Source organism: Nerophis ophidion, linkage group LG13 (assembly GCF_033978795.1).
Source record: "Nerophis ophidion isolate RoL-2023_Sa linkage group LG13, RoL_Noph_v1.0, whole genome shotgun sequence".
NCBI classification, from domain to species: domain Eukaryota; kingdom Metazoa; phylum Chordata; class Actinopteri; order Syngnathiformes; family Syngnathidae; genus Nerophis; species Nerophis ophidion.
Genome location: NC_084623.1, coordinates 56,285,142 through 56,310,199, shown reverse-complemented (window position 1 = coordinate 56,310,199; position 25,058 = coordinate 56,285,142). Strand labels below are relative to the sequence as shown.

General features: G+C 39.1%; 1 protein-coding gene across 1 annotated transcript in view; it reads left to right on the top strand.

Moving 5' to 3' along the window:
* Positions 1 to 25,058, top strand: part of LOC133564759 (F-BAR and double SH3 domains protein 2-like) — a 163,783-nt gene that overhangs the window by 8,763 nt on the left and 129,962 nt on the right. The window contains 1 exon segment of the mRNA XM_061919244.1: positions 3,560 to 3,657. Coding sequence (XP_061775228.1) covers positions 3,560 to 3,657 — 98 coding nt within the window.

Here is a 25,058-nt window from a genome sequence, read left to right as displayed (position 1 = left end):
ATTTGTACGTGACTACTGAGGACCATTTGAAAAAAATTTAAATAATTATATGTTAAACATGTTTACTTTTGAGTAAAAATGTTGTAAGGGCCAACGCTTAAAACATTGACTTAGGCATCTTCAGAATGGATCTGACTATCATTTAAAAATACCTGTTTTTGGGTCCCCATACTGTCAGTGGTCCCCTAAAGGTGACTGTGTAAACAGAGCGATGTCCCCATTAAGTAAGCTTTGCCATAACACACACACACACACACACACACACACACACACTTTTTATCATTTTTGATCAGAACTTGTGGGGACCACCCTTTCTACAGGTTGTGGAGGCCTAAAAAAAAAATTAGTCAAATGTCCACTGCCCAGTTAGCTCATACACGTCTTTAAATCTCTGGATTGAAACATGTTTTATGGACCAAAGCTTCAAAATCACTTAGGCATCTTCACAATGGATCTGACTATCATTTAAAAAGGTTTCCCCTTAAAGGACCTTTTTTTGTGTCCCCATACCGTCAGAAGTCCCCTAAATGTGTGTAAACAGAGTGATGTCCCCATTAGGTCAGCATTGGCAGAACACACACACTGTTTGTCATTTTTGATCAGAACTTGTGGGGACCACCCTTTCTACAGGTTGTGGAGGCATAAAAAAAATTGGTCAAATGTCCACTGCCCAGTTAGCTCATACACGTCTTTAAATCTCTGGATTGAAACATGTTTTATGGGCCAAAGCTTCAAAATCACTTAGGCATCTTCACAATGGATCTGACTATCATTTAAAAAGGTTTCCCTTTAGAGGACCTTTTTTTGTGTCCCCATACCGTCAGAAGTCCCCTAAAAGTGTGTAAACAGAGTGATGTCCCCATTAGGTCAGCATTGGCAGAACACACACACACACACTGTTTATCATTTTTGATCAGAACTTGTGGGGACCACCCTTTCTACAGGTTGTGGAGGCATAAAAAAAAAATTGGTCAAATGTCCACTGCCCAGTTAGCTCATACACGTCTTTAAATCTCTGGATTGAAACATGTTTTATGGGCCAAAGCTTCAAAATCACTTAGGCATCTTCACAATGGATCTGACTATCATTTAAAAAGGTTTGCCTGTAGAGGACCTTTTTTTGTGTCCCCATACCGTCAGAAGTCCCATAAAAGTGTGTAAACAGAGTGATGTCCCCATTAGGTCAGCATTAGCAGAACACACACACACGCTGTTTATCATTTTTGATCAGAACTTGTGGGAACCACCCTTTCTACAGGTTGTGGAGGCATAAAAAAAAAATTGATCAAATGTCCACTGCCCAGTTAGCTCATACACGTCTTTAAATCTCTGGATTGAAACATGTCATATGGGCCAAAGCTTCAAAATCACTTGGGCATCTTCACAATGGATCTGACTATCCTTTAAAAAGGTTTCCCTTTAGAGGACCTTTTTTTGTGTCCCCATACCGTCAGAAGTCCCCTAAAAGTGTGTAAACAGAGTGATGTCCCCATTAGGTCAGCATTGGCAGAACACACACACACACACACACACACACATTTTATCATTTTTGATCAGAACTTGTGGGGACCACCCTTTCTACAGGTTGTGGAGGCATAAAAAAAATGGTCTAATGTCCACTGCCCAGTTAGCTCATACACGTCTTTAAATCTCTGGATTGAAACATGTTTTATGGGCCAAAGCTTCAAAATCACTTAGGCATCTTCACAATGGATCTGACTATCATTTAAAAAGGTTTCCCTTTAGGGAACTTGTTTTTGTGTCCCCATTTCGTCAGAATACCCCTAAAGGTGTGTAAACAGAGTGATGTCCCCTTTAGGTCAGCATTGGCAGAACACACACACACACACACTGTTTATCATTTTTGATCAGAACTTGTGGGGACCACCCTTTCTACAGGTTGTGGAGGCATAAAAAAAAATTGGTAAAATGTCCACTGCCCAGTTAGCTCATACACGTCTTTAAATCTCTGGATTGAAACATGTTTTATGGGCCAAAGCTTCAAAATCACTTAGGCATCTTCACAATGGATCTGACTATCATTTAAAAAGGTTTCCCTTTAGGGAACTTGTTTTTGTGTCCCCATATCGTCAGAAGTCCCCTGTAGGTGTGTAAACAGAGTGATGTCCCCATTAGGTCAGAATTGGCAAAACACACACACACACACAGACACACACAGACACACACACACAAACAACCTTCCCACTGACATCGTGGACGTGCCTGCTGCATATTTCATTTTTTACAATCCAGCCTATTAGCATAGCATCTGCTGGGTACAAAAAAAAAAAGAAAACAAGATTCCGCCGTCTTCAAAACACGACACCTGTGTCTTTTTTAGTTGGTTAAAACTGCGCGGCATGAGGTGTCAAAATGAACGCGCCACACGAGTGATTGTTGGCAAAAGGACGGACATGTGCGAAGATCAAGTGTTGGGCGGATTAATGCTAAGTTTCGTTAACTAGAAGCGGTCGCACCACTTGGATGCAACCACCGGAGGCGCTGTTGAGCTGGTACTGGATTAAAACTTTTGTTATGCGAGTCAAACTAATCGGATGGTGGAGGGCGTGGTTAAAAGTAAAGTTACTGTGAAAATAAACAGTGTTTGCGTTAACGCAATTTTTGTTTCTTATTTTTTACATTCTCCGATCTTTTGATGGTGGGTTGGAGTTTTGGGTGTGACACAACTGCATGACTACTGTCACTCCATTGTCGCCCCCTTGTGGTGTAAAATTATAACACATTCTCCGATCTTGCCGAAATTTTTGATGGTGCGTTGTATTGTTGGGTGTGACACAACTGTATGACTAGTGCCACTCCATTATCGCCCCCTTGTGGTGTAAAGTTAGAACATGACACATTCTCCCATCTTCCCGAAATTTTTGATGGTGCGTTGTATTGTTGGGTGTGACGCAACTGTATGACTACTGTCACTCCATTATCGCCCCCTTGTGGTGTAAAGTTAGAACACGACACATTCTCCGATCTTCTCGAATTTTTTGATGGTGGGCTGGAGTGTTGGGTGTGACACAACTGCATGACTAGTGCCACTCCATTGTCGCCCACTTGTGGTGTAAAATTATAACACATTCTCCGATCTTACCGAAATTTTTCACAGTGGGTTGGAGATTCGGGTGTAACACAACTGCATGACTAGTGCCACTCCATTATCGCCCCCTTGTGGTGTAAAGTTAGAACATGACACATTATCCGATCTTTTTGAATTTTTTGACGGTGGGCTGGAGTGTTGGGTGTGACGCAACTGTATGACTACTGTCACTCCATTTTCGCCCCCTTGTGGGGTAAAGTTGTAACATTACACATTCTCCGATCTTCTTTAAATTTTTGCTGGTGGGTCAGGTCATGGGGACTCGCGGGAAATCCGGGGTCTAGTGTTGCTCGTAGCTTTAATGCGTACTTTGGGATCTGCATAAGTCCCGGAACTGTGAAACCATGAATATGTTGGCTCTGGTCCTTCTTTGTTTGCCACCACAGATAAAGGAAAGTGTGGGAAACAGTGGTGGCGGAAGGCTAATGTGTGTGTTTGTTTCCTCACCAGGTCAAAGTGACACAGGAGCTGAAGAACACGCACACGGACCAGCTGACAAGACTGCACTTTAAAAATCTGACTGAATGTGACCTGCTGGAAGACATGAGGTATTAAAAACACACTTTGCACCAGGATTTCACTTCTTTAAAGCACCAGCAGGAATTTCCAAGATCCTGGGAAGTTTATTCGCTGCCACGTCAAAAACAAACATTGGCTACTTCATTGGTGACGCTCTCAAACTGTTGAGGATTTATTATCAGCGAGCAAGGACGGCATTTGAATATCTGCATCAGCTGCCAAATAATAACTATACATAGAAGAAAGAACAGCAGTGTTCTAGAAGCAAAATAAACTATTCTGCGTACATAAATATGATCATAAATAACAAGAATAGTCAATTATTTTACATTTGAACAAGAACAGCAGTGCTGTGGAGACTTCAAGTATAAAAAACAAACAATATTGTTGATATTTTTTTGAATATTGTGTTAAATGATGTCGTCATTTGTAATGAAATGAGCTAAAAAGGCTAAAACGACAAATATTTTTGTTTTTATTTATTAGTTTCAACATATCTCTTTATGTTACACCATTTTTGCTGTTTTTCTACATTTATAACAGCAGTGATGTTCATCAAAGGGCCGCTTGAAACGGCAAATATTATTAATTATGCATTTTATTATTGAAAATATTTTTTTATGTAGACAGTAAAAAAAAACATCTGTGGATTTTACAGGAAAAAAAACTCATTCAGCAGAATTTTACCGTGAAATATACAAAGTTTTTACAGCATAACACGTTAAATGGAAAAACAAAAACACTTTTTTAAATTTTGCCGTCTGAGCTGCCAGATTTTTACCGTCATTTTTTGTTTTCCATTTGTGGTAACACACCTTAAAAAATGGCAGTTAAAAAAAATTTTCTGTAAAAAAAAAGTGTTTTTATTTCAAATTTACAGTAATACGCTGTAAAGACCACTGTAAATTTTACCGTAAAATTTATTTAAATTTTTACAGCGCACAATTCAATGGATAACTTGCTTTGTAGTCGGAAGTCGAGCAGATATTTAAGTATTTGTTTTGATTTTGACAAACAAATGATTAAAAGTTAAAAATGTATGCAATTTCATGCCTTAAAAAAACATTTGGTGTGTGTTTACTTGTGTGTGATATCATGTGCGATACAAGCAGTCCTTCAGCGTGTTTACTTGTGTGTGATATCATGTGCGATACAAGCAGTCCTGCGGCGTGTTTACTTGTGTGTGATATCATGTGCGATACAAGCAGTCCTGTGGTGTGTTTACTTGTGTGTGATATCATGTGCGATACAAGCAGTCCTTCAGCGTGTTTACTTGTGTGTGATATCATGTGCGATACAATCAGTCCCGGGGCGTATTTACTTGTGTGATATCATGTGCGATACAAGCAGTCCTGCGGCGTGTTTACCTGTGTGTGATATCATGTGCGATACAAGCAGTTCTTCAGCGTGTTTACTTGTATGTGATATCATGTGCGAAACAAGCAGTCCTGTGGTGTGTTTACTTGTGTTTGATATCATGTGCGATACAAGCAGTCCTGTGGCGTGTTTACTTGTGTGTGATATCATGTGCGATACAAGCAGTCCTGCGATGTGTCTACTTGTGTGTGATATCATGTGCAATACAAGCAGTCATTCAGCGTGTTTACTTGTGTATGATATCACGTGTGATACAAGCAATCCTAATGAGTGTTTGCTTGTATGTGATATCACGTGCGATACAAGCAGTCTTGCGGCGTGTTTACTTTTCTATGATATCACGTGCGATACAAGCAATCCTAATGAGTGTTTTCTTGTGTGTGACATCATGTGCGATACAAGAAGTCCTGCGGTGTGTTTACTTGTGTGTGATATCATGTGCAATACAAGCAGTCCTTCAGCGTGTTTACTTGTGTGTGATATCATGTGCGAAACAAGCAGTCCTGCAGCGTGCTTACTTGTGTGTGATATCATGTGCGATACAAGCAGTCCTGTGGTGTGTTTACTTGTGTGTGAGATCATGTGCGATACAAGAAGTCCTGCGGTGTGTTTACTTGTGTGTGATATCATGTGCGAAACAAGCAGTCCTGTGGTGTGTTTACTTGTGTTTGATATCATGTGCGATACAAGCAGTCCTTCAGCGTGTTTACTTGTGTATGATATCACGTGCGATACAATCAGTCCCGGGGCGTATTTACTTGTGTGTGATAGCATGTGCGATACAAGCAGTCCTGCTGCGTGTTTACCTGTGTGTGATATCATGTGCGATACAAGCAGTCCTGCGGCGTGTCTGCTTGTGTGTGATATCATGTGCGATACAAGCAGTCCTTCAGCGTGTTTACTTGTATGTGATATCATGTGCGAAACAAGCAGTCCTGTGGTGTGTTTACTTGTGTTTGATATCATGTGCGATACAAGCAGTCCTTCAGCGTGTTTACTTGTGTATGATATCACGTGCGATACAAACAATCCTAATGAGTGTTTACTTGTATGTGATATCATGTGCGATACAAGCAGTCCTGTGGCCTGTTTACTTGTGTGTGATATCATATGCGATACAAGCAGTCCTGCGATGTGTCTACTTGTGTGTGATATCATGTGCAATACAAGCAGTCATTCAGCGTGTTTACTTGTGTATGATATCACGTGTGATACAAGCAATCCTAATGAGTGTTTGCTTGTATGTGATATCACGTGCGATACAAGCAGTCTTGCGGCGTGTTTACTTTTCTATGATATCACGTGCGATACAAGCAATCCTAATGAGTGTTTTCTTGTGTGTGACATCATGTGCGATACAAGAAGTCCTGCGGTGTGTTTACTTGTGTGTGAGTTCATGTGCGATACAAGCAGTCCTGCAGCGTGTTTACTTGTGTGTGATATCATGTGCAATACAAGCAGTCCTTCAGCATGTTTACTTGTGTGTGATATCATGTGCGATACAAGGAGTCCTGCAGAGTGTTTACTTGTGTGTGATATGTGCGATACAAGCAGTCCTGTGGCCTGTTTACTTGTGTGTGATATCATGTGCGATACAAGCAGTCCTGCGGCGTGTTTACTTGTGTGATATCATGTGCGATACAAGCAGTCCTGCGGCGTGTTTACTTGTGTGTGATATCATGTGCGATACAAGCAGTCCTGCGGCGTGTTTACTTGTGTGTGATATCATGTGCGATACAAGGAGTCCTGTAGTGTGTTTACTTGTGATATCATGTGCGATACAAGCAATCTTAATGAGTGTTTACTTGTATGTGATATAATGTGCGATACAAGCAGTCCCGTGGTGTGTTTACTTGTGTGTGATAGCATGTGCGAAACAAGCAGTCCTGTGGCATGTTTCTTGTGTGTGATAACACGGGCAATACAAGCAGTCCCGAAGAGTGTTTACTTGTGTGTGATATCATGTGCGATACATGCAGTCCTGGGTTGTGTCTATTTGTGTGTGATATCATGTGCAATACAAGCAGTCCTTCAGCGTGTTTACTTGTGTATGATATCACGCGTGATACAAGCAATCCTAATGAGTGTTTACTTGTGTATGATATCATGTGCTATACAAGCAGTCCTGTGGCGTGTTTACTTGTGTGTGATATCATGTGCGATACAAGCAGTCCCGGGGCGTGTGTCCTCGTGTGTGATATCATGTGCAATACAAGCAGTCCTTCAGCGTGTTTACTTGTGTGTGATATCATGTGTGATACAAGCAATCCTAATGAATGTTTACTTATGTGTGTGATATCATGTACGATACAATCAGTCCTGTGGTGTGTTTACTTGTTTGATATCATGTGCGATACAAGCAGTCCTTCAGTGTGTTTACTTGTGTATGATATCGTGCGATGCAAGCAATCCTAATGAGTGTTTGCTTGTATGTGATATCATGTGTGATACAAGCAGTCCTGTGGTGTGTTTACTTGTGTGTGATATCATGTGCGATACAAGCAGTCCTGTTGTGTGTTTACTTGTGTTTGATATCATGTGCTTTACAAGCAGTCCTGTGGCGTGTTTACTTGTGTGTGACATCACGTGCGATACAAGCAATCCTAATGACTGTTTGCTTCTATGTGATATCACGTGCGATACAAGCAGTCCTGTGGTATGTTTACTTGTGTATGATATCACATGCGATACAAGCAATCCTAATGAGTGTTTGCTTGTATGTGATATAAGGTGCGATACAAGCAGTCCCGTGGTGTGTTTACTTGTGTGTGATATCATGTGCGAAACAAGCAGTCCTGTGGTGTGTTTACTTGTGTGTGATATCATGTGCGATACAAGCAATCTTAATGAGTGTTTACTTGTGTGTGACATCATGTGCGATACAAGCAGTCTTGCGGCGTGTCTACTTGTGTGTGATATCATGTGTGATACAAGCAGTCCTGTGGCGTGTTTACTTGTGTGTGATATCATGTGCGATACAAGGAGTCCTGTAGTGTTTACTTGTGTGTGATATCATGTGCGATACAAGCAGTCCTGCGGCATGTTTACTTGTGGGTGATATCATGTGCGATACAAGCAGTCCTGTAGTGTGTTTACTTGTTTGTGATATCATGTGCGATACAAGCAGTCCTGTAGCGTGTTTACTTGTGTGTGATAACATGTGCGATACAAGCAATCCTAATGAGTGTTTGCTTGTGTGTGATATCATGTGCGATACAAGCAGTCCTGTAGCGTTTTTACTAGAGTGTGATATCATGAGCGACACTATAATCGTCATAATCATCCTTGAGTGTTTCTTAAAAAAAAAAATGCAGGAAAGTTCAGGAAAAAGAAGGCATTTCCTGCTGTCCTCTTCCTGTTCTCTCCATCCTTTCCTCCCGACCAAGTCCCCAATGTCACCACCTTGTTGACGACCCTGTCTTCATCTCACATGTCGTCATCTCCTCCTATCCGTGCGTATTTTTGTATTTATTTATTTTTTCTCACGACAACAAGACCGAGCGCCCCGGCTTCACACGCTCTCATTTGAAGTATCGATCATTCATAACGGCCCCACGTAATCGCAGACTGCTGGCGTTCCATTTCTTTGACTCACGTTCTCACTTTGTTGCAAACGTTGCTAAAGATAGACGCCTGCTAAACGTGTTCTGGAGGGATTGGGGGTAAAAAAAACAAAGAGGGACAATACTAAAGGTGGCAAAAAGTCCCCGTGCTGTAAGACAGGGGTCAGCAACCTTTTTGAAAGCAAGATCTACTTCTTAGATACTGATTCTTGCCAAGGGTTACCAGTTTGATACACACTTAAATACATTGCCAGAAATAGCCAATTTGCTCAATTGGACTGGACTCTCAAACTATCATGTTAGATCCACTATGGACTGGACTGTCACTATTATGTTAGATCCACTATGGACTGGACTCTCACACTATTATGTTAGATCCACTATGGACTGGACTCTCACTATTATGTTAGATCCACTATGGACTGGACTGTCACTATTATGTTAGATCCACTATGGACTGGACTCTCACACTATTATGTTAGATCCACTATGGACTGGACTCTCACACTATTATGTTAGATCCACTATGGACTGGACTCTCACACTATTATGTTAGATCCACTATGGACTGGACTCTCACTATTATGTTAGATCCACTATGGACTGGACTCTCACACTATTATGTTAGATCCACTATGGACTGGACTCTCACACTATTATGTTAGATCCACTATGGACTGGACTCTCACTATTATGTTAGATCCACTATGGACTGAACTCTCACTATTATGTTAGATCCATTACGGACTGGACTCTCACTATTATGTTAGATCCACGATGGACTGGACTCTCACACTATTATGTTAGATCCAGTATGGACTGGACTCTCTCACTATTATGTTAGATCCACTAAGAACTGGACTCTCAGAATATTATGTTAGTGTGAGAGTCCAGTTCATAGTGGATCTAACATAATAGTGTGAGAGTCCAGTCCATACTGGATCTAAAATAATAGTGTGAGAGTCCAGTCCATCGTGGATCTAACATAATAGTGAGAGTCCAGTCCGTAATGGATCTAACATAATAGTGAGAGTTCAGTCCATAGTGGATCTAACATAATAGTGAGAGTCCAGTCCATAGTGGATCTAACATAATAGTGGGAGTCCAGTCCATAGTGGACTGGACTGGACACCCATTAAAACTATAGAGGTTTTTATGGGTGGATAAAAACCAGCATTTCCACAGTTTGAGCTCCACATCCTTCGTGCTTTTGTGATGGTTTCCACCACACATGCTATCATCTCCAAATGTTTCCACCGCAGTGAGCTGCTTTTTGGCGGGAATTTTTTTGTCTGTCACCTCCTTGTTCGGTTTCGGATTCTGGAGTAAGTTTGCTGGGCTGGTGCCTTTTTTTTTTTTCCCAACAAACTTTGCAGCGTGCAGTCTTGTGTCGCAGGCCTGCTGCCACAAAATCAAACCACCGCCAACGCTCCAAACATCAGTGGGACAGTTATTTCTTTCATCTTTTTTTATTCATCCGTCATGCATTCTCTTCTCCTCCTTTCATTTCTTCCCCAGCCACCACAAATTGATTGCCAGTCCGTGGGAAATATTTGTAAAAAAACAAAACCAGGTTTTCCGAGTCAGTGACTCGCCAACTGGTGGATTGTAAAGATGTGGCATTTCTCAGCTGGTCCACACTTGCTTTGGATTAGACAACAACTTTGCTTTATTTTCTGTTGCTTTGATAAATCGTTTGTGTAACAAATATGTTAAAATCTGCATCGCATAAAAGATGATAAAAAAAAGTTGAATGGAAGGGAAATGATGGTAAATGAGGGCAAAAGGTACTTGGAAAGCAAAGTAAGATAAAAAGACAGTAAAAAATATAAATAGATGGTAAAATAAGTAAATAAAAGGTAAATAGTTTATAAAAGGAGGTAAACAGAAGGTAAAGGTAGCCAATAGAATGCAATTTGAGGGTAAATTAAAAGGTAAATATAAGGTAAAATAAGGTAGACAGAAAGTAAATGATGATTAAAAAAAAGGCAACAGGTAAAAAGAAGTTGAAAAAAACTAATTGGAAAGCGAAATAAGATAAAAAGACAGTAAAAAAGGATAAATACATGTTAAAATAAGTAAATAGAAGATAAAAGAAGGTAAAGGTTGCATATGAAAAGTAAATACAATGTAAATTGAGGGTAAATTAAAAGGTAAAATAAGGTAAATATAAGGTAGTTCAAAGGAATATAAAAGGTAAACTAAGCTAAATAGAAGGTTAAAAAAAGGTAAATGAAAGGGAAAAAAAGAAATATAGAAGGTTCAATAGAAGGTAAATAAAAGGTAAACGGTTAGCAGAAGGTAAATAAAAGTTAAAAAAAAAAAGGGAAATACAGGGTAATTAAGTTCAATAGAAAGTAAATAAAAGGAAGTAAAGTTAAATGGAAGGTATAACAGTTAAATAGAAGATAAAAGAAGAAATATAGAAGGTAAAATAAATTAGAGGGTAAATAAAAGGTAAAAGAAGGTAAACAAAAGGTAAATGAAAGCTAAATTAAAGCTAAAAGAAGGACTATAAAAGGCAAATAAGTTAAATGAACAAAGAAATATAGAAGGTAAAATAAATTAAATGGAAGGTAAATAAAAGGTAAAAGGTCAAACAGAAGATAAATAAAAGGTAAGTAAAAGTTAAAAGAAGGGAAAAAGAGGGTAACTAAATTCAATTGAAAGTAAATAAAAGGAAGTAAAGTTAAATGGAAGGTATAACATGTTAAATAGAAGATAAAAGAAGGAATATAGAAGGTAAAAGAAGGTAAATAAAAGGTAAACAAAGAAATATAAAAGGTAAAATGAATTAGAGGGTAAATGAAAGGTAAAAAAAGGTAAACAAAAGGTAAAAGGTAAATGAAAGCTAAATCAAAGCTAAAGAAGGACTATAAAAGGCAAATAAGTTAAATGAACAAAGAAATATAGAAGGTAAAATAAATTAAATGGAAGGTAAATAAAAGGTAAAAGGTCAAACAGAAGATAAATAAAAGCTAAGTAAAAGTTAAAAGAAGGGAAATAGAGGATAAATAATATCAATAGAAAGTAAATAAAATTAAATAAAGTTAAATAGAAGGTATAACATGTTAAATAGAAGATAAAAGAAGGAATATAGAAGGCAAAATAAGATAAATAAAAGGTAAACAAAGAAATATAGACTGTAAAATAAAATATAGGGTAAACAAAAGGTCAAACAAGGTAAATGAAAGCTAAATTAGAATTAAACGAAGGACTATAAAAGGCAAATAAGTTAAATGAACAAAGAAATATAGAAGGTAAAATAAATTAAATACAAGGTAAATAAAAGGTTAAACAGAAGATAAATAAAAGCTAAAAGAAGGAATATAGAAACTAAAATAAGTTAAATAGAAAGTAAATAAAAGGAAGCAAAGTTCAACAGAAGATAAACATGTTACATTGAAGGTGGAGGAAAGTAAGTAGAAGGTAAAAAGGTAAAAGAAAATAAATAAAACGTTAAACAAGGAATATAGAAGGTAAAGTAAGTTAAATAGAAAGTAAATAAAAGGAAACAAAGTTAAGTAGAAGGTAAATAATGAAGGTAGAAGGGGAAAGGTAAAAGAAGACGAATAACAGGTAAATCAAGGTAAAATAAGTTAAACAGAAGGTAAATGATGGTAAAAAAAGGCAAAAGACAGTGAAAAAAGCTAAATGGAAAGCAAAATAAGATAAAAAGACAGTAAAAAATTATAAATACATGGTAAAAAAAGTAAATAGAAGATAAAAGAAGGTGAAAGTCGCATATGAAAAGTAAATACAATGTAAATGGAGGGTAAATTAAAAGGTAAAATAAGGTAAATATAAGGTAGTTCAAACGAATATAGAAGTTAAAAAAAGTTTAATAGAAGGTAAAAAAAAGGTAAATAATAGGGAAACAAAGAAATATGGAAGGTGAAATAAGTTAAACAGAAGATAAATAATAGTTGGATGAGTCCGATGACTCCATTAATGGAAGAAAGTAATAGTTATAAGTTAGAACTACACACTACTTTGTATTATGTTGTAGTTTTTACCTTCCATAACGTGTCTACTGACAGATATAAGTTAGAATGAAAATACATGGGTACGGCTAGTAGCTACTATTAGCAAACAGATAGACTTACCTACTCAGTAGCTACTATTAGCAAACAGATAGACTTACCTACTCGGCGTAATATCTTAACATCGACACACTCTCTCGTCGCAACTCAGCCCTGATGGTCGGCACCTATAAGTTTACAATTAGTTGTAAAATGTTGGACGGTTGTTTTTACGATATGCAGGCAAAGGACAACTTTAAAACATACTAGCTTAGCTACGGCACCTGGCAGCCATCTTGGTATAGACGATCACAGCACCTCCTTCACAAATATTGGTGCGTGCGCACCAGCAGCAGACGGTACGGACAAAAAAGAAAAAAAAAAAGTCTCCCTCACTGTGTCTGCGCACGGCGGCCATCGTTGAAATGTTTTTCAGCACAGCGGTTCTTTGAAGGCTGATAAAATCAAAACCGTAGCAGTAATTAAAACTTTTTTATCAACTTTTAATCAGAAGAGTTCAATCTCTCTCCAGTGGTAGTTTGAAATGTTTGAAAAAAGGTGACCGGTTTTTACAAAACTTTTGTTTTGAAGGGGGAATTGCAAACTTCCTGTTGAATTTTGCTGGGGGATGTTAATATATGAATTGTACGCCTAAGTGAGACCTACATAGAAGTTTTTGTTTCATGTCTCTATGACATTCCTACTGGAAGTTACAGGCAGTTTTGTCTGTGTTTTCTTCCTAGGAGTAGTTTTGTCTGTGTTTTATTCCTAGGGGTGCTAGCGCGCAATTTTGAGTTTTGGGGTTAGGCTTTTTGATTAAATGGCAATTTTCGCCAGTCCTGATGTGTGTGTCCAGTTTGGTGAGTTTTGAAGCATGTTAAGGGGGTTGAATTACAACTCAAAGAGGCAAAGGTGAGTGTTTTTACAAAACTTTTGTTTTGAAGGGGGAATTGCAAACTTCCTGTTGATAATTGTTGAAGAATGTCAGTGTATGAAATCTAGGTCTAAGTGAGACCTACATAGAGGTTTTTGTTTCATGTCGCTATGACATTCCTACTGGAAGTTACACGCAGTTTTGTCTGTGTTTTCTTCCTAGGGGGCTTGTCTGTGTTTTCTTCCTAGGGGGCGCTAGAGCGCAATTTTTAGTTTTGGGGTTAGGTTTTTCGATTAAATCGCAATGATCGCCAGTCCTGATGTGTGGGTCCAGTTTGGTGAGTTTTGAAGCATTTTAAGGAGGTTAAATTACAACTCAAAGAGGCAAAGGTGAGTGTTTTTACAAAACTTTTGTTTTGAAGGGGGAATTGCAAACTTCCTGTTGATTTTTGCTGGGGGTTGTCAATATATGAAATGTAGGTCTAAGTGAGACCTACATAGTGGTTTTTGTTTCATGTCTCTATGACATTCCTACTGGAAGTTACAGGCAGTTTTGTCTGTGTTTTCTTCCAAGGAGCAGTTTTGTCTGTGTTTTATTCCTAGGGGTGCTAGTGCGCAATTTTGAGTTTTGGGGTTAGGCTTTTGGATTAAATGGCAATTTTCGCCAGTCCTGATATGTGTGTCCAGTTTGGTGAGTTTTGAAGCATGTAAAGGGGGTTAAATTACAGCTCAAAGAGGCAAAGGTGAGTGTTGTTACAAAACTTTTGTTTTGAAGGGGGAATTGCAAACTTCCTGTTGATTTTTGCTGAAGGAAGTCCATTTATATAATTTAGGTCTAAGTGAGACCTACATAGAAGTTTTTGTTTCATGCCGCTAAGACATTCCTATTGGAAGTTACAGGCAATTTTGTCTGTGTTTTATTCCTAGGGGGTGTTAGTGCGCAATTTTTTTAGTTTTGGGGTTAGGCTTTTTGATTAAATGGCAATTTTTGCCAGTCCTGATGTGTGTCCAGTTTGGTGAGTTTTGAAGCCTGTTAAGGGGGTTAAATTACAGCTCAAAGGGGCAAAGGTGAGTGTTTTTACAAAACTTTTGTTTTGAAGGGGAAATTGCAAACTTCCTGTTGAGTTTTGCTGGGGGTTGTCAATATATGAAATGTAGGTCTAAGTGAGACCTACATAGAGGTTTTTGTTTCATGTCTCTATGACATTCCTACTGGAAGTTACAGGCAGTTTTATCTGTGTTTTCTTCCTAGGGGGCGCTAGAGCGCAATTTTTAGTTTTGGGGTTAGGTGTTTCGATTAAATCGCAATGTTCGGCCGTCCTGATTGATGTGTGTGTCCAGTTTGGTGAGTTTTTAAGCATGTTAAGGAGGGTCAAATTACAGCTCAAAGCTGCGGAATAATAATAAAGAAAGAAAGAATAAAACGCTGGAAATTCAACAGTGTCCTCGGTCCCTAAATATCAGAACTGTGACTACAAGGGACTATCAAGTGCCGTGTGGTCAAACTACGTCTTTCAAAAAACAGCAGTGGAAATAATCAAAGGCACGCTTAAAATCCGCCGCTAGATTTTAACTGTTAAATCCAAAAAGCCGCTCTCAGGTCATTTACCCTAATTAATCCACAGGCTGGATTTAATCAGCAAAGACACACACACACACACACACACACACACACACATGCAGAAACACACACACAGTCATGGGAAAGAAAGTGAAAGAAGAAAAGAAGAAGAGATAAACGGAACGATCAATGTAAAGAACGATAGCTGGAGTGTAATTTAATCCTTTAGGACTGCATTTGAGTTGGAGGAGTATTAGGACGGGGATAAAAGAGAGAGAGAGCGAGCAGGATGACGAGTTTGTGGACACATGGAGTCAACTTGGTGTCCTCAATCCAACCACTTAATCCCCTATACACTTATAGCTGCTACACACACACACACACACACACACACACACACTTGAGCACCGAATGCAAAAAATTGTAATTAAAAGATGTGTACGCTGGCAAAGCAGATGAAAATATGCCTAAATATTTTTTACCTATTTGTGATCTAGTGAAAAAAGGGTAGAAAAAAAGAAAGTCACTGTGGTAATTTGCTTGTTTTATTCCTGAAAAGGAACGTACGATTAGGTGAGGGATGGAACCCTTTTGATATCATGGTTTTTGTGAACAGAAAAAAAGTATTTATACTCTCACTAACATATTTTAATATAATATATATATGTTTATATGTATGTATATATAATGTATATTTGTATGTATATATGTATCAATATATAATGTATATCTGTATGTATATATGTTTGCATATATGTGTATATATGTATGGGCGCTGAAAAAAGTATTAAAACATATTTTAATGTAATATATATATATATATATCTGTTTATATGTATGTATATATAACATATATTTTTATGTATATATGTATGTATATATAACGCATATTTGTATATATATATATATGAATATATGTATGGGCGCTGAAAAAAGTATTTATACTCACTAACATATTTTAATACAATATATATATATGTTTTTATGTATGTACATACAATGTATATTTGTACATGTATATGTATATATAATTTATATTTGTACGTGTATATATATATTTATGTATGCATATATGTGTATATATGTATGGGCGCTGAAAAAAGTATGTATAATCACACTAACATATTTTAATATAATATATATGTATATATGCTTGTATGTATGTATATATAATGTATATTTGTTTGTATATATGTACGTATATATAATGTATATTTGTATGTATATATGTATGCATATATGTGTATATATGTATGGGCGCTGAAAAAAGTATTTATACACACACTAACATATTTTATTGTAATATATATTTCTGTTTATATGTATGTATATATAACGTATGTTTGTATGTATATATGATGTAAATATAATGTACATTTGTATGTATGTATATATATATGTGCATATACGTGTATATATGTATGGGCGCTGAAAAAAGTATTTATACTCACACTAACATTTTAATATAATATATATATATATGTTTATATGTATGTATATATAATGTATATTTGTATGTGTATATGTATATATATATATATATATAATTTATATTTGTACGTATATATGTATTTATGTATGCATATATGTGTATATATGGATGGGCGCTGAAAAAAGTATGTATACTCACACTAAAATATTTTAATATAATATATATATGCTTATATGTATGTATATATAATGTATATTTGTATGTATATATGTATGCATATACATGTGTAAATGTATGGGCGCTGAAAAAAGTATTTATACTCACACTAACATATTTTAATGTAATATATATATCTGTTTATATGTATGTTTATACAGTATGTATGTATATATAACGTATATTTGTATGTATATATGTATGTATATCTAATGTATATTTGTATGTATATATATGTACATATATATATATATATATATATGTATCAAATATATATATATATACACAGTGTATGTATATATATATATAAAAATATATATATATATGTATGTATGTATGTATATATATATGTATGTATGTATGGGCGCTGAAAAAAGTATTTACACTCACACTAACATATTTTGATATAATATATACATGTTTATATGCATGTATATATAATGTATATTTGTACGTGTATATGTATATATAATGTATATTTGTACGTATATATGTATTTATGTATGCATATATGTGTATATATGTATGGGCGCTGAAAAAAGTATGTATACTCACACTAACATATTTTAATATAATATGTATATGTTTATATGTATGTATATATAATGTATATTTGTACGTATATATGTATGCATATATGTGTATATATGTATGGGCGCTGAAATTTTTTTAAATACTCACACTGATATATTTTAAAACAATATATATGTTTATATGTATGTACATATATTGTATATGTGTATGTATATATAATATATGTATGCATATATGTGTATATATGTATATAGAATCGGCGGTATAGGGGCGGTATAGCTCGGTTGGTAGAGCGGCCATGCCAGCAACTTGAGGGTTGCAGGTTCGATCCCCACTTCCGCCATCCTAGTCACTGCCGTTGTGTCCTTGGGCAAGACACTTGACCCACCTGCTCCCAGTGCCACCCACACTGCTTTAAATGTAAAAATTAGATATTGGGTTTCACTTTGTAAAGCGCTTTGAGTCACTAGAGAAAAGCGCTATATAAATATACTTCACTTCACATAAGTATGGGCGCTGAAAAAAGTATTTATACTCACTCTAACATATTTTATATGTGTGTATATTTGTATGTATATACAGTATAATATATGTATACTGTATATGTGTGTATATATGTATGTGTATATATGTTTTTTTTGTGTGTTTAGAGTTTTATTTATTTTTATTTAAATGTTATTTTCGTGGTAGAATTTTATACTCACATTTTTATTATGTCCTAATATTCTATTGTAGTTTTAAATATATTTTTTTACATCCAGTCATGCAATTTGTTTGTCATTATATTATTATTTAACCTAGTAATATTTACACACTTTGTTGGTATATTTTCAAAACTGAGTACCGTATTTTTCGGACTATAAGTCGCAGTTTTTTTCATAGTTTGGCCGGGGGTGCGACTTATACTCAGGAGCGACTTATGTGTATTATATATATATTAACACATTACCGTAAAATATCAAATAATATTATTTAGAAGCGACACCAATGAAGAAGATTTCATGGGATTTACGGATTAGGAGTGAGAGATAGTTTGGTAAAGTTATAGCATGTTCTATATGTTATAGTTATTTGAATGACTCTTACCATAATATGTTAGGTTAACATAGCAGTTGCTTATTTATGCCTCACTATTGTTCACTATTCTTTATTTATTTTAAATTGCCTTTCAAATGTCTATTCTTGGTGTTGGATTTTATCAAATGAATTTCCCCCCAAAATGCGACTTATACTCCAGTGCAACTTATATATGTTTTTTCCCTTCTTTATTATGCATTTTCGGCAGGTGCGACTTATACTCCGGAGCGACTTATACTCCGAAAAATACGGTGCACCCCGAATTTCAACAAAAGTGTAATTGCAGTACATATAGAATAAAATAGGGGACGTCGTGGCACAGTGGGAGAGTGGCCGTGCGCGACCCGAGGGTCCCTGGTTCAATCCCCACCTAGTACCAACCTCGTCACGTCCGTTGTGTCCTGGGCAAGACACTTCACCCTTGCTCCTGATGGGTGCCGGTTAGCGCCTTGCATGGCAGCTCCCTCCATCAGTGTGTGAATGTGTGGGTAAATGTGGAAGTAGTGTCAAAGTGCTTTGAGTACCTTGAAGGTAGAAAAGCGCTATACAAGTACAATTATCATTTATTTATTTATTTAACCTTTGCGTATGTTCTTCTACATTAAAACGCTCCACATTTTTCTAGATGTGGAAAAATTCCGACTGGTGACGTCACTGCCAACACATGGAAAGGTGGCGCCGCAATTTTGAGCCTTTAGGATTGATTGATTGATACTTTTATTAGTAGATTGCACAGTACAGTACATACTCAGTACAATTGACCACTAAATGGTAACACCCCAATAAGTTTTTCAATGTTAATCAATTCATGCTACAAATATATACTATCAACATAATACAGTCATCACACAAGTTAATTATCATAGTTTATACATTGAATTATTGACATTATTTACAATCCGGGGGGTGGGATGAGGAGCTTTGGTTGATATCAGAACTTCAGTCATCAACAATTGCATCAACAGAGAAATGTGGACATTGAAACAGTGTAGGTCTTATTTAGTAGGATATGTACAGCCAGCAGAGAACATAGTGAGTTCACATAGCATAAGAACAAGTATATACATTAGAAGTACATTTCAGTTGTTTATAATCCGGGGAGATGGGATGTGAATGGAGGAGGGTATTAGTAAAGTGTTGAAGTTGCCTGGAGGTGTTGTTTTAGAGCGCTTTTGAAGGAATATAGAGATGCGCTTACTTTTATACCTGTTGGGAGTGCATTCCACATTGATGTGGCATAGAAAGAGAAGGAGTTAAGACCTTTGTTAGATCGAAATCTGGGTTTAACGTAGTTTGTGGAGCTCCCCCTGGTGTTGTGGTTATGGCGGTCATTTACGTTAAGGAAGTAGTTTGACATGTACTTCGGTATCAAGGCGGTGTAGCGGATTTTATAGACCAGGCTCAGTGCAAGTTGTTTTACTCTGTCCTCCACCCTGAGCCAGCCCACTTTGGAGAAGTGGGTTGGATTGAGGTGTGATCTGGTGTGGAGGTCTAAAAGTAACCGGACTAGCTTATTCTGGGATGTTTGGAGTCTAGATTTGAGGGTTTTGGAGGTGCCGGGGTACCAGGAGGTGCAAGCGTAATCGAAGAAGGGTTGAATGAGAGTTCCCGCTGGAGAGGCGGGGCGTGCCGGGAGCGACGCCACAATCAAGTTTAGGGACTCAATTATTATATCTTCTAACTATGTCTAAAAGGGGAGAAGGAGGAGAGAACGAGGCAGAAGGAGGCAAATGTAACGGACTGTTGCCGCCGCCGTGAGGGTTCCACTGACCACCAAGGAAGGACATCTCTTTTGCAGTTTGAGTTGTTTATATTCCGGGGAGATGGGATGTGAATGGAGGAGGGTATTAGTAAAGTGTTGAAGTTGCCTGGAGGTGTTGTTTTAGAGCGCTTTTGAAGGAATATAGAGATGCACTTACTTTTATACCTGTTGGGAGTGCATTCCACATTGATGTGGCATAGAAAGAGAAGGAGTTAAGACCTTTGTTAGATCGGAATCTGGGTTTAACGTGGTTTGTGGAGCTCCCCCTGGTGTTGTGGTTATGGCGGTCATTTATGTTAAGGAAGTAGTTTGACATGTACTTCGGTATCAAGGCGGTGTAGCGGATTTTATAGACCAGGCTCAGTGCAAGTTGTTTTACTCTGTCCTCCACCCTGAGCCAGCCCACTTTGGAGAAGTGGGTTGGATTGAGGTGTGATCTGGGGTGGAGGTCTAAAAGTAACAGGACTAGCTTATTCTGGGATGTTTGGAGTCTAGATTTGAGGGTTTTGGAGGTGCCGGGGTACCAGGAGGTGCAAGCGTAATCGAAGAAGGGTTGAATGAGAGTTCCCGCTGGAGAGGCGGGGCGTGCCGGGAGCGACGCCACAATCAAGTTTAGGGACTCAATTATTATATCTTCTAACTATGTCTAAAAGGGGAGAAGGAGGAGAGAACGAGGCAGAATGAGGCAAATGTAACGGACTGTTGCCGCCGTCGTGAGGGTTCCACTGACCACCAAGGAAGGACATCTCTTTTGCAGTTTGAGTTGTTTATATTCCGGGGAGATGGGATGTGAATGGAGGAGGGTATTAGTAAAGTGTTGAAGTTGCCTGGAGGTGTTGTTTTAGAGCGCTTTTGAAGGAATATAGAGATGCACTTACTTTTATACCTGTTGGGAGTGCATTCCACATTGATGTGGCATAGAAAGGGAATGAGTTAAGACCTTTGTTAGATCGGAATCTGGGTTTAACGTGGTTTGTGGAGCTCCCCCTGGTGTTGTGGTTATGGCGGTCATTTACGTTAAGGAAGTAATTTGACATGTACTTCGGTATCAAGGCGGTGTAGCGGATTTTATAGACCAGGCTCAGTGCAAGTTGTTTTACTCTGTCCTCCACCCTGAGCCAGCCCACTTTGGAGAAGTGGGTTGGATTGAGGTGTGATCTGGGGTGGAGGTTTAAAAGTAACCGGATTATCTTATTCTGGGATGTTTGGAGTCTAGATTTGAGGGTTTTGGAGGTGCCGGGGTACCAGGAGGTGCAAGCGTAATCGAAGAAGGGTTGAATGAGAGTTCCCGCTGGAGAGGCGGGGCGTGCCGGGAGCGACGCCACAATCAAGTTTAGGGACTCAATTATTATATCTTCTAACTATGTCTAAAAGGGGAGAAGGAGGAGAGAACGAGGCAGAAGGAGGCAAATGTAACGGACTGTTGCCGCCGTCGTGAGGGTTCCACTGACCACCAAGGAAGGACATCTCTTTTGCAGTTTGAGTTGTTTATATTCCGGGGAGATGGGATGTGAATGGAGGAGGGTATTAGTAAAGTGTTGAAGTTGCCTGGAGGTGTTGTTTTAGAGCGCTTTTGAAGGAATATAGAGATGCACTTACTTTTATACCTGTTGGGAGTGCATTCCACATTGATGTGGCATAGAAAGAGAAGGAGTTAAGACCTTTGTTAGATCGAAATCTGGGTTTAACGTGGTTTGTGGAGCTCCCCCTGGTGTTGTGGTTATGGCGGTCATTTACGTTAAGGAAGTAGTTTGACATGTACTTCGGTATCAAGGCGGTGTAGCGGATTTTATAGACCAGGCTCAGTGCAAGTTGTTTTACTCTGTCCTCCACCCTGAGCCAGCCCACTTTGGAGAAGTGGGTTGGATTGAGGTGTGATCTGGGGTGGAGGTCTAAAAGTAACCGGATTAGCTTATTCTGGGATGTTTGGAGTCTAGATTTGAGGGTTTTGGAGGTGCTGGGGTACCAGGAGGTGCAAGCGTAATCGAAGAAGGGTTGAATGAGAGTTCCCGCTGGAGAGGCGGGGCGTGCCGGGAGCGACGCCACAATCAAGTTTAGGGACTCAATTATTATATCTTCTAACTATGTCTAAAAGGGGAGAAGGAGGAGAGAACGAGGCAGAAGGAGGCAAATGTAACGGACTGTTGCCGCCGCCGTGAGGGTTCCACTGACCACCAAGGAAGGACATCTCTTTTGCAGTTTGAGTTGTTTATATTCCGGGGAGATGGGATGTGAATGGAGGAGGGTATTAGTAAAGTGTTGAAGTTGCCTGGAGGTGTTGTTTTAGAGCGCTTTTGAAGGAATATAGAGATGCACTTACTTTTATACCTGTTGGGAGTGCATTCCACATTGATGTGGCATAGAAAGGGAATGAGTTAAGACCTTTGTTAGATCGGAATCTGGGTTTAACGTGGTTTGTGGAGCTCCCCCTGGTGTTGTGGTTATGGCGGTCATTTACGTTAAGGAAGTAGTTTGACATGTACTTCGGTATCAAGGCGGTGTAGCGGATTTTATAGACCAGGCTCAGTGCAAGTTGTTTGACTCTGTCCTCCACCCTGAGCCAGCCCACTTTGGAGAAGTGGGTTGGATTGAGGTGTGATCTGGGGTGGAGGTCTAAAAGTAACCGGACTAGCTTATTCTGGGATGTTTGGAGTCTAGATTTGAGGGTTTTGGAGGTGCCGGGGTACCAGGAGGTGCAAGCGTAATCGAAGAAGGGTTGAATGAGAGTTCCCGCTGGAGAGGCGGGGCGTGCCGGGAGCGACGCCACAATCAAGTTTAGGGACTCAATTATTATATCTTCTAACTATGTCTAAAAGGGGAGAAGGAGGAGAGAACGAGGCAGAAGGAGGCAAATGTAACGGACTGTTGCCGCCGCCGTGAGGGTTCCACTGACCACCAAGGAAGGACATCTCTTTTGCAGTTTGAGTTGTTTATATTCCGGGGAGATGGGATGTGAATGGAGGAGGGTATTAGTAAAGTGTTGAAGTTGCCTGGAGGTGTTGTTTTAGAGCGCTTTTGAAGGAATATAGAGATGCACTTACTTTTACACCTGTTGGGAGTGCATTCCACATTGATGTGGCATAGAAAGAGAAGGAGTTAAGACCTTTGTTAGATCGAAATCTGGGTTTAACGTGGTTTGTGGAGCTCCCCCTGGTGTTGTGGTTATGGCGGTCATTTACGTTAAGGAAGTAGTTTGACATGTACTTCGGTATCAAGGCGGTGTAGCGGATTTTATAGACCAGGCTCAGTGCAAGTTGTTTTACTCTGTCCTCCACCCTGAGCCAGCCCACTTTGGAGAAGTGGGTTGGATTGAGGTGTGATCTGGGGTGGAGGTCTAAAAGTAACCGGATTAGCTTATTCTGGGATGTTTGGAGTCTAGATTTGAGGGTTTTGGAGGTGCCGGGGTACCAGGAGGTGCAAGCGTAATCGAACAAGGGTTGAATGAGAGTTCCCGCTGGAGAGGCGGGGCGTGCCGGAAGCGACGCCACAATCAAGTTTAGGGACTCAATTATTATATCTTCTAACTATGTCTAAAAGGGGAGAAGGAGGAGAGAACGAGGCAGAAGGAGGCAAATGTACCGGACTGTTGCCGCCGTCGTGAGGGTTCCACTGACCACCAAGGAAGGACATCTCTTTTGCAGTTTGAGTTGTTTATATTCCGGGGAGATGGGATGTGAATGGAGGAGGGTATTAGTAAAGTGTTGAAGTTGCCTGGAGGTGTTGTTTTAGAGCACTTTTGAAGGAATATAGAGATGCACTTACTTTTATACCTGTTGGGAGTGCATTCCACATTGATGTGGCATAGAAAGAGAATGAGTTAAGACCTTTGTTAGATCGGAATCTGGGTTTAACGTGGTTTGTGGAGCTCCCCCTGGTGTTGTGGTTATGGCGGTCATTTACGTTAAGGAAGTAGTTTGACATGTACTTCGGTATCAAGGCGGTGTAGCGGATTTTATAGACCAGGCTCAGTGCAAGTTGTTTTACTCTGTCCTCCACCCTGAGCCAGCCCACTTTGGAGAAGTGGGTTGGATTGAGGTGTGATCTGGGGTGGAGGTCTAAAAGTAACCGGATTAGCTTATTCTGGGATGTTTGGAGTCTAGATTTGAGGGTTTTGGAGGTGCCGGGGTACCAGGAGGTGCAAGCGTAATCGAAGAAGGGTTGAATGAGAGTTCCCGCTGGAGAGGCGGGGCGTGCCGGAAGCGACGCCACAATCAAGTTTAGGGACTCAATTATTATATCTTCTAACTATGTCTAAAAGGGGAGAAGGAGGAGAGAACGAGGCAGAAGGAGGCAAATGTAACGGACTGTTGCCGCCGTCGTGAGGGTTCCACTGACCACCAAGGAAGGACATCTCTTTTGCAGTTTGAGTTGTTTATATTCCGGGGAGATGGGATGTGAATGGAGGAGGGTATTAGTAAAGTGTTGAAGTTGCCTGGAGGTGTTGTTTTAGAGCGTTTTTGAAGGAATATAGAGATGCACTTACTTTTATACCTGTTGGGAGTGCATTCCACATTGATGTGGCATAGAAAGGGAATGAGTTAAGACCTTTGTTAGATCGGAATCTGGGTTTAACGTGGTTTGTGGAGCTCCCCCTGGTGTTGTGGTTATGGCGGTCATTTATGTTAAGGAAGTAGTTTGACATGTACTTCGGCATCAAGGCGGTGTAGCGGATTTTATAGACCAGGCTCCGTGCAAGTTGTTTTACTCTGTCCTCCACCTTGAACCAGCCCACTTTGGAGAAGTGGGTTGGATTGAGGTGTAATCTGGGGTGGAGGTCTAAAAGTAACCGGACTTGCTTATTCTGGGATGTTTGGAGTCTAGATTTGAGGGTTTTGGAGGTGCCGGGGTACCAGGAGGTGCAAGCGTAATCGAAGAAGGGTTGAATGAGAGTTCCCGCTGGAGAGGCGGGGCGTGCCGGGAGCGACGCCACAATCAAGTTTAGGGACTCAATTATTATATCTTCTAACTATGTCTAAAAGGGGAGAAGGAGGAGAGAACGAGGCAGAAGGAGGC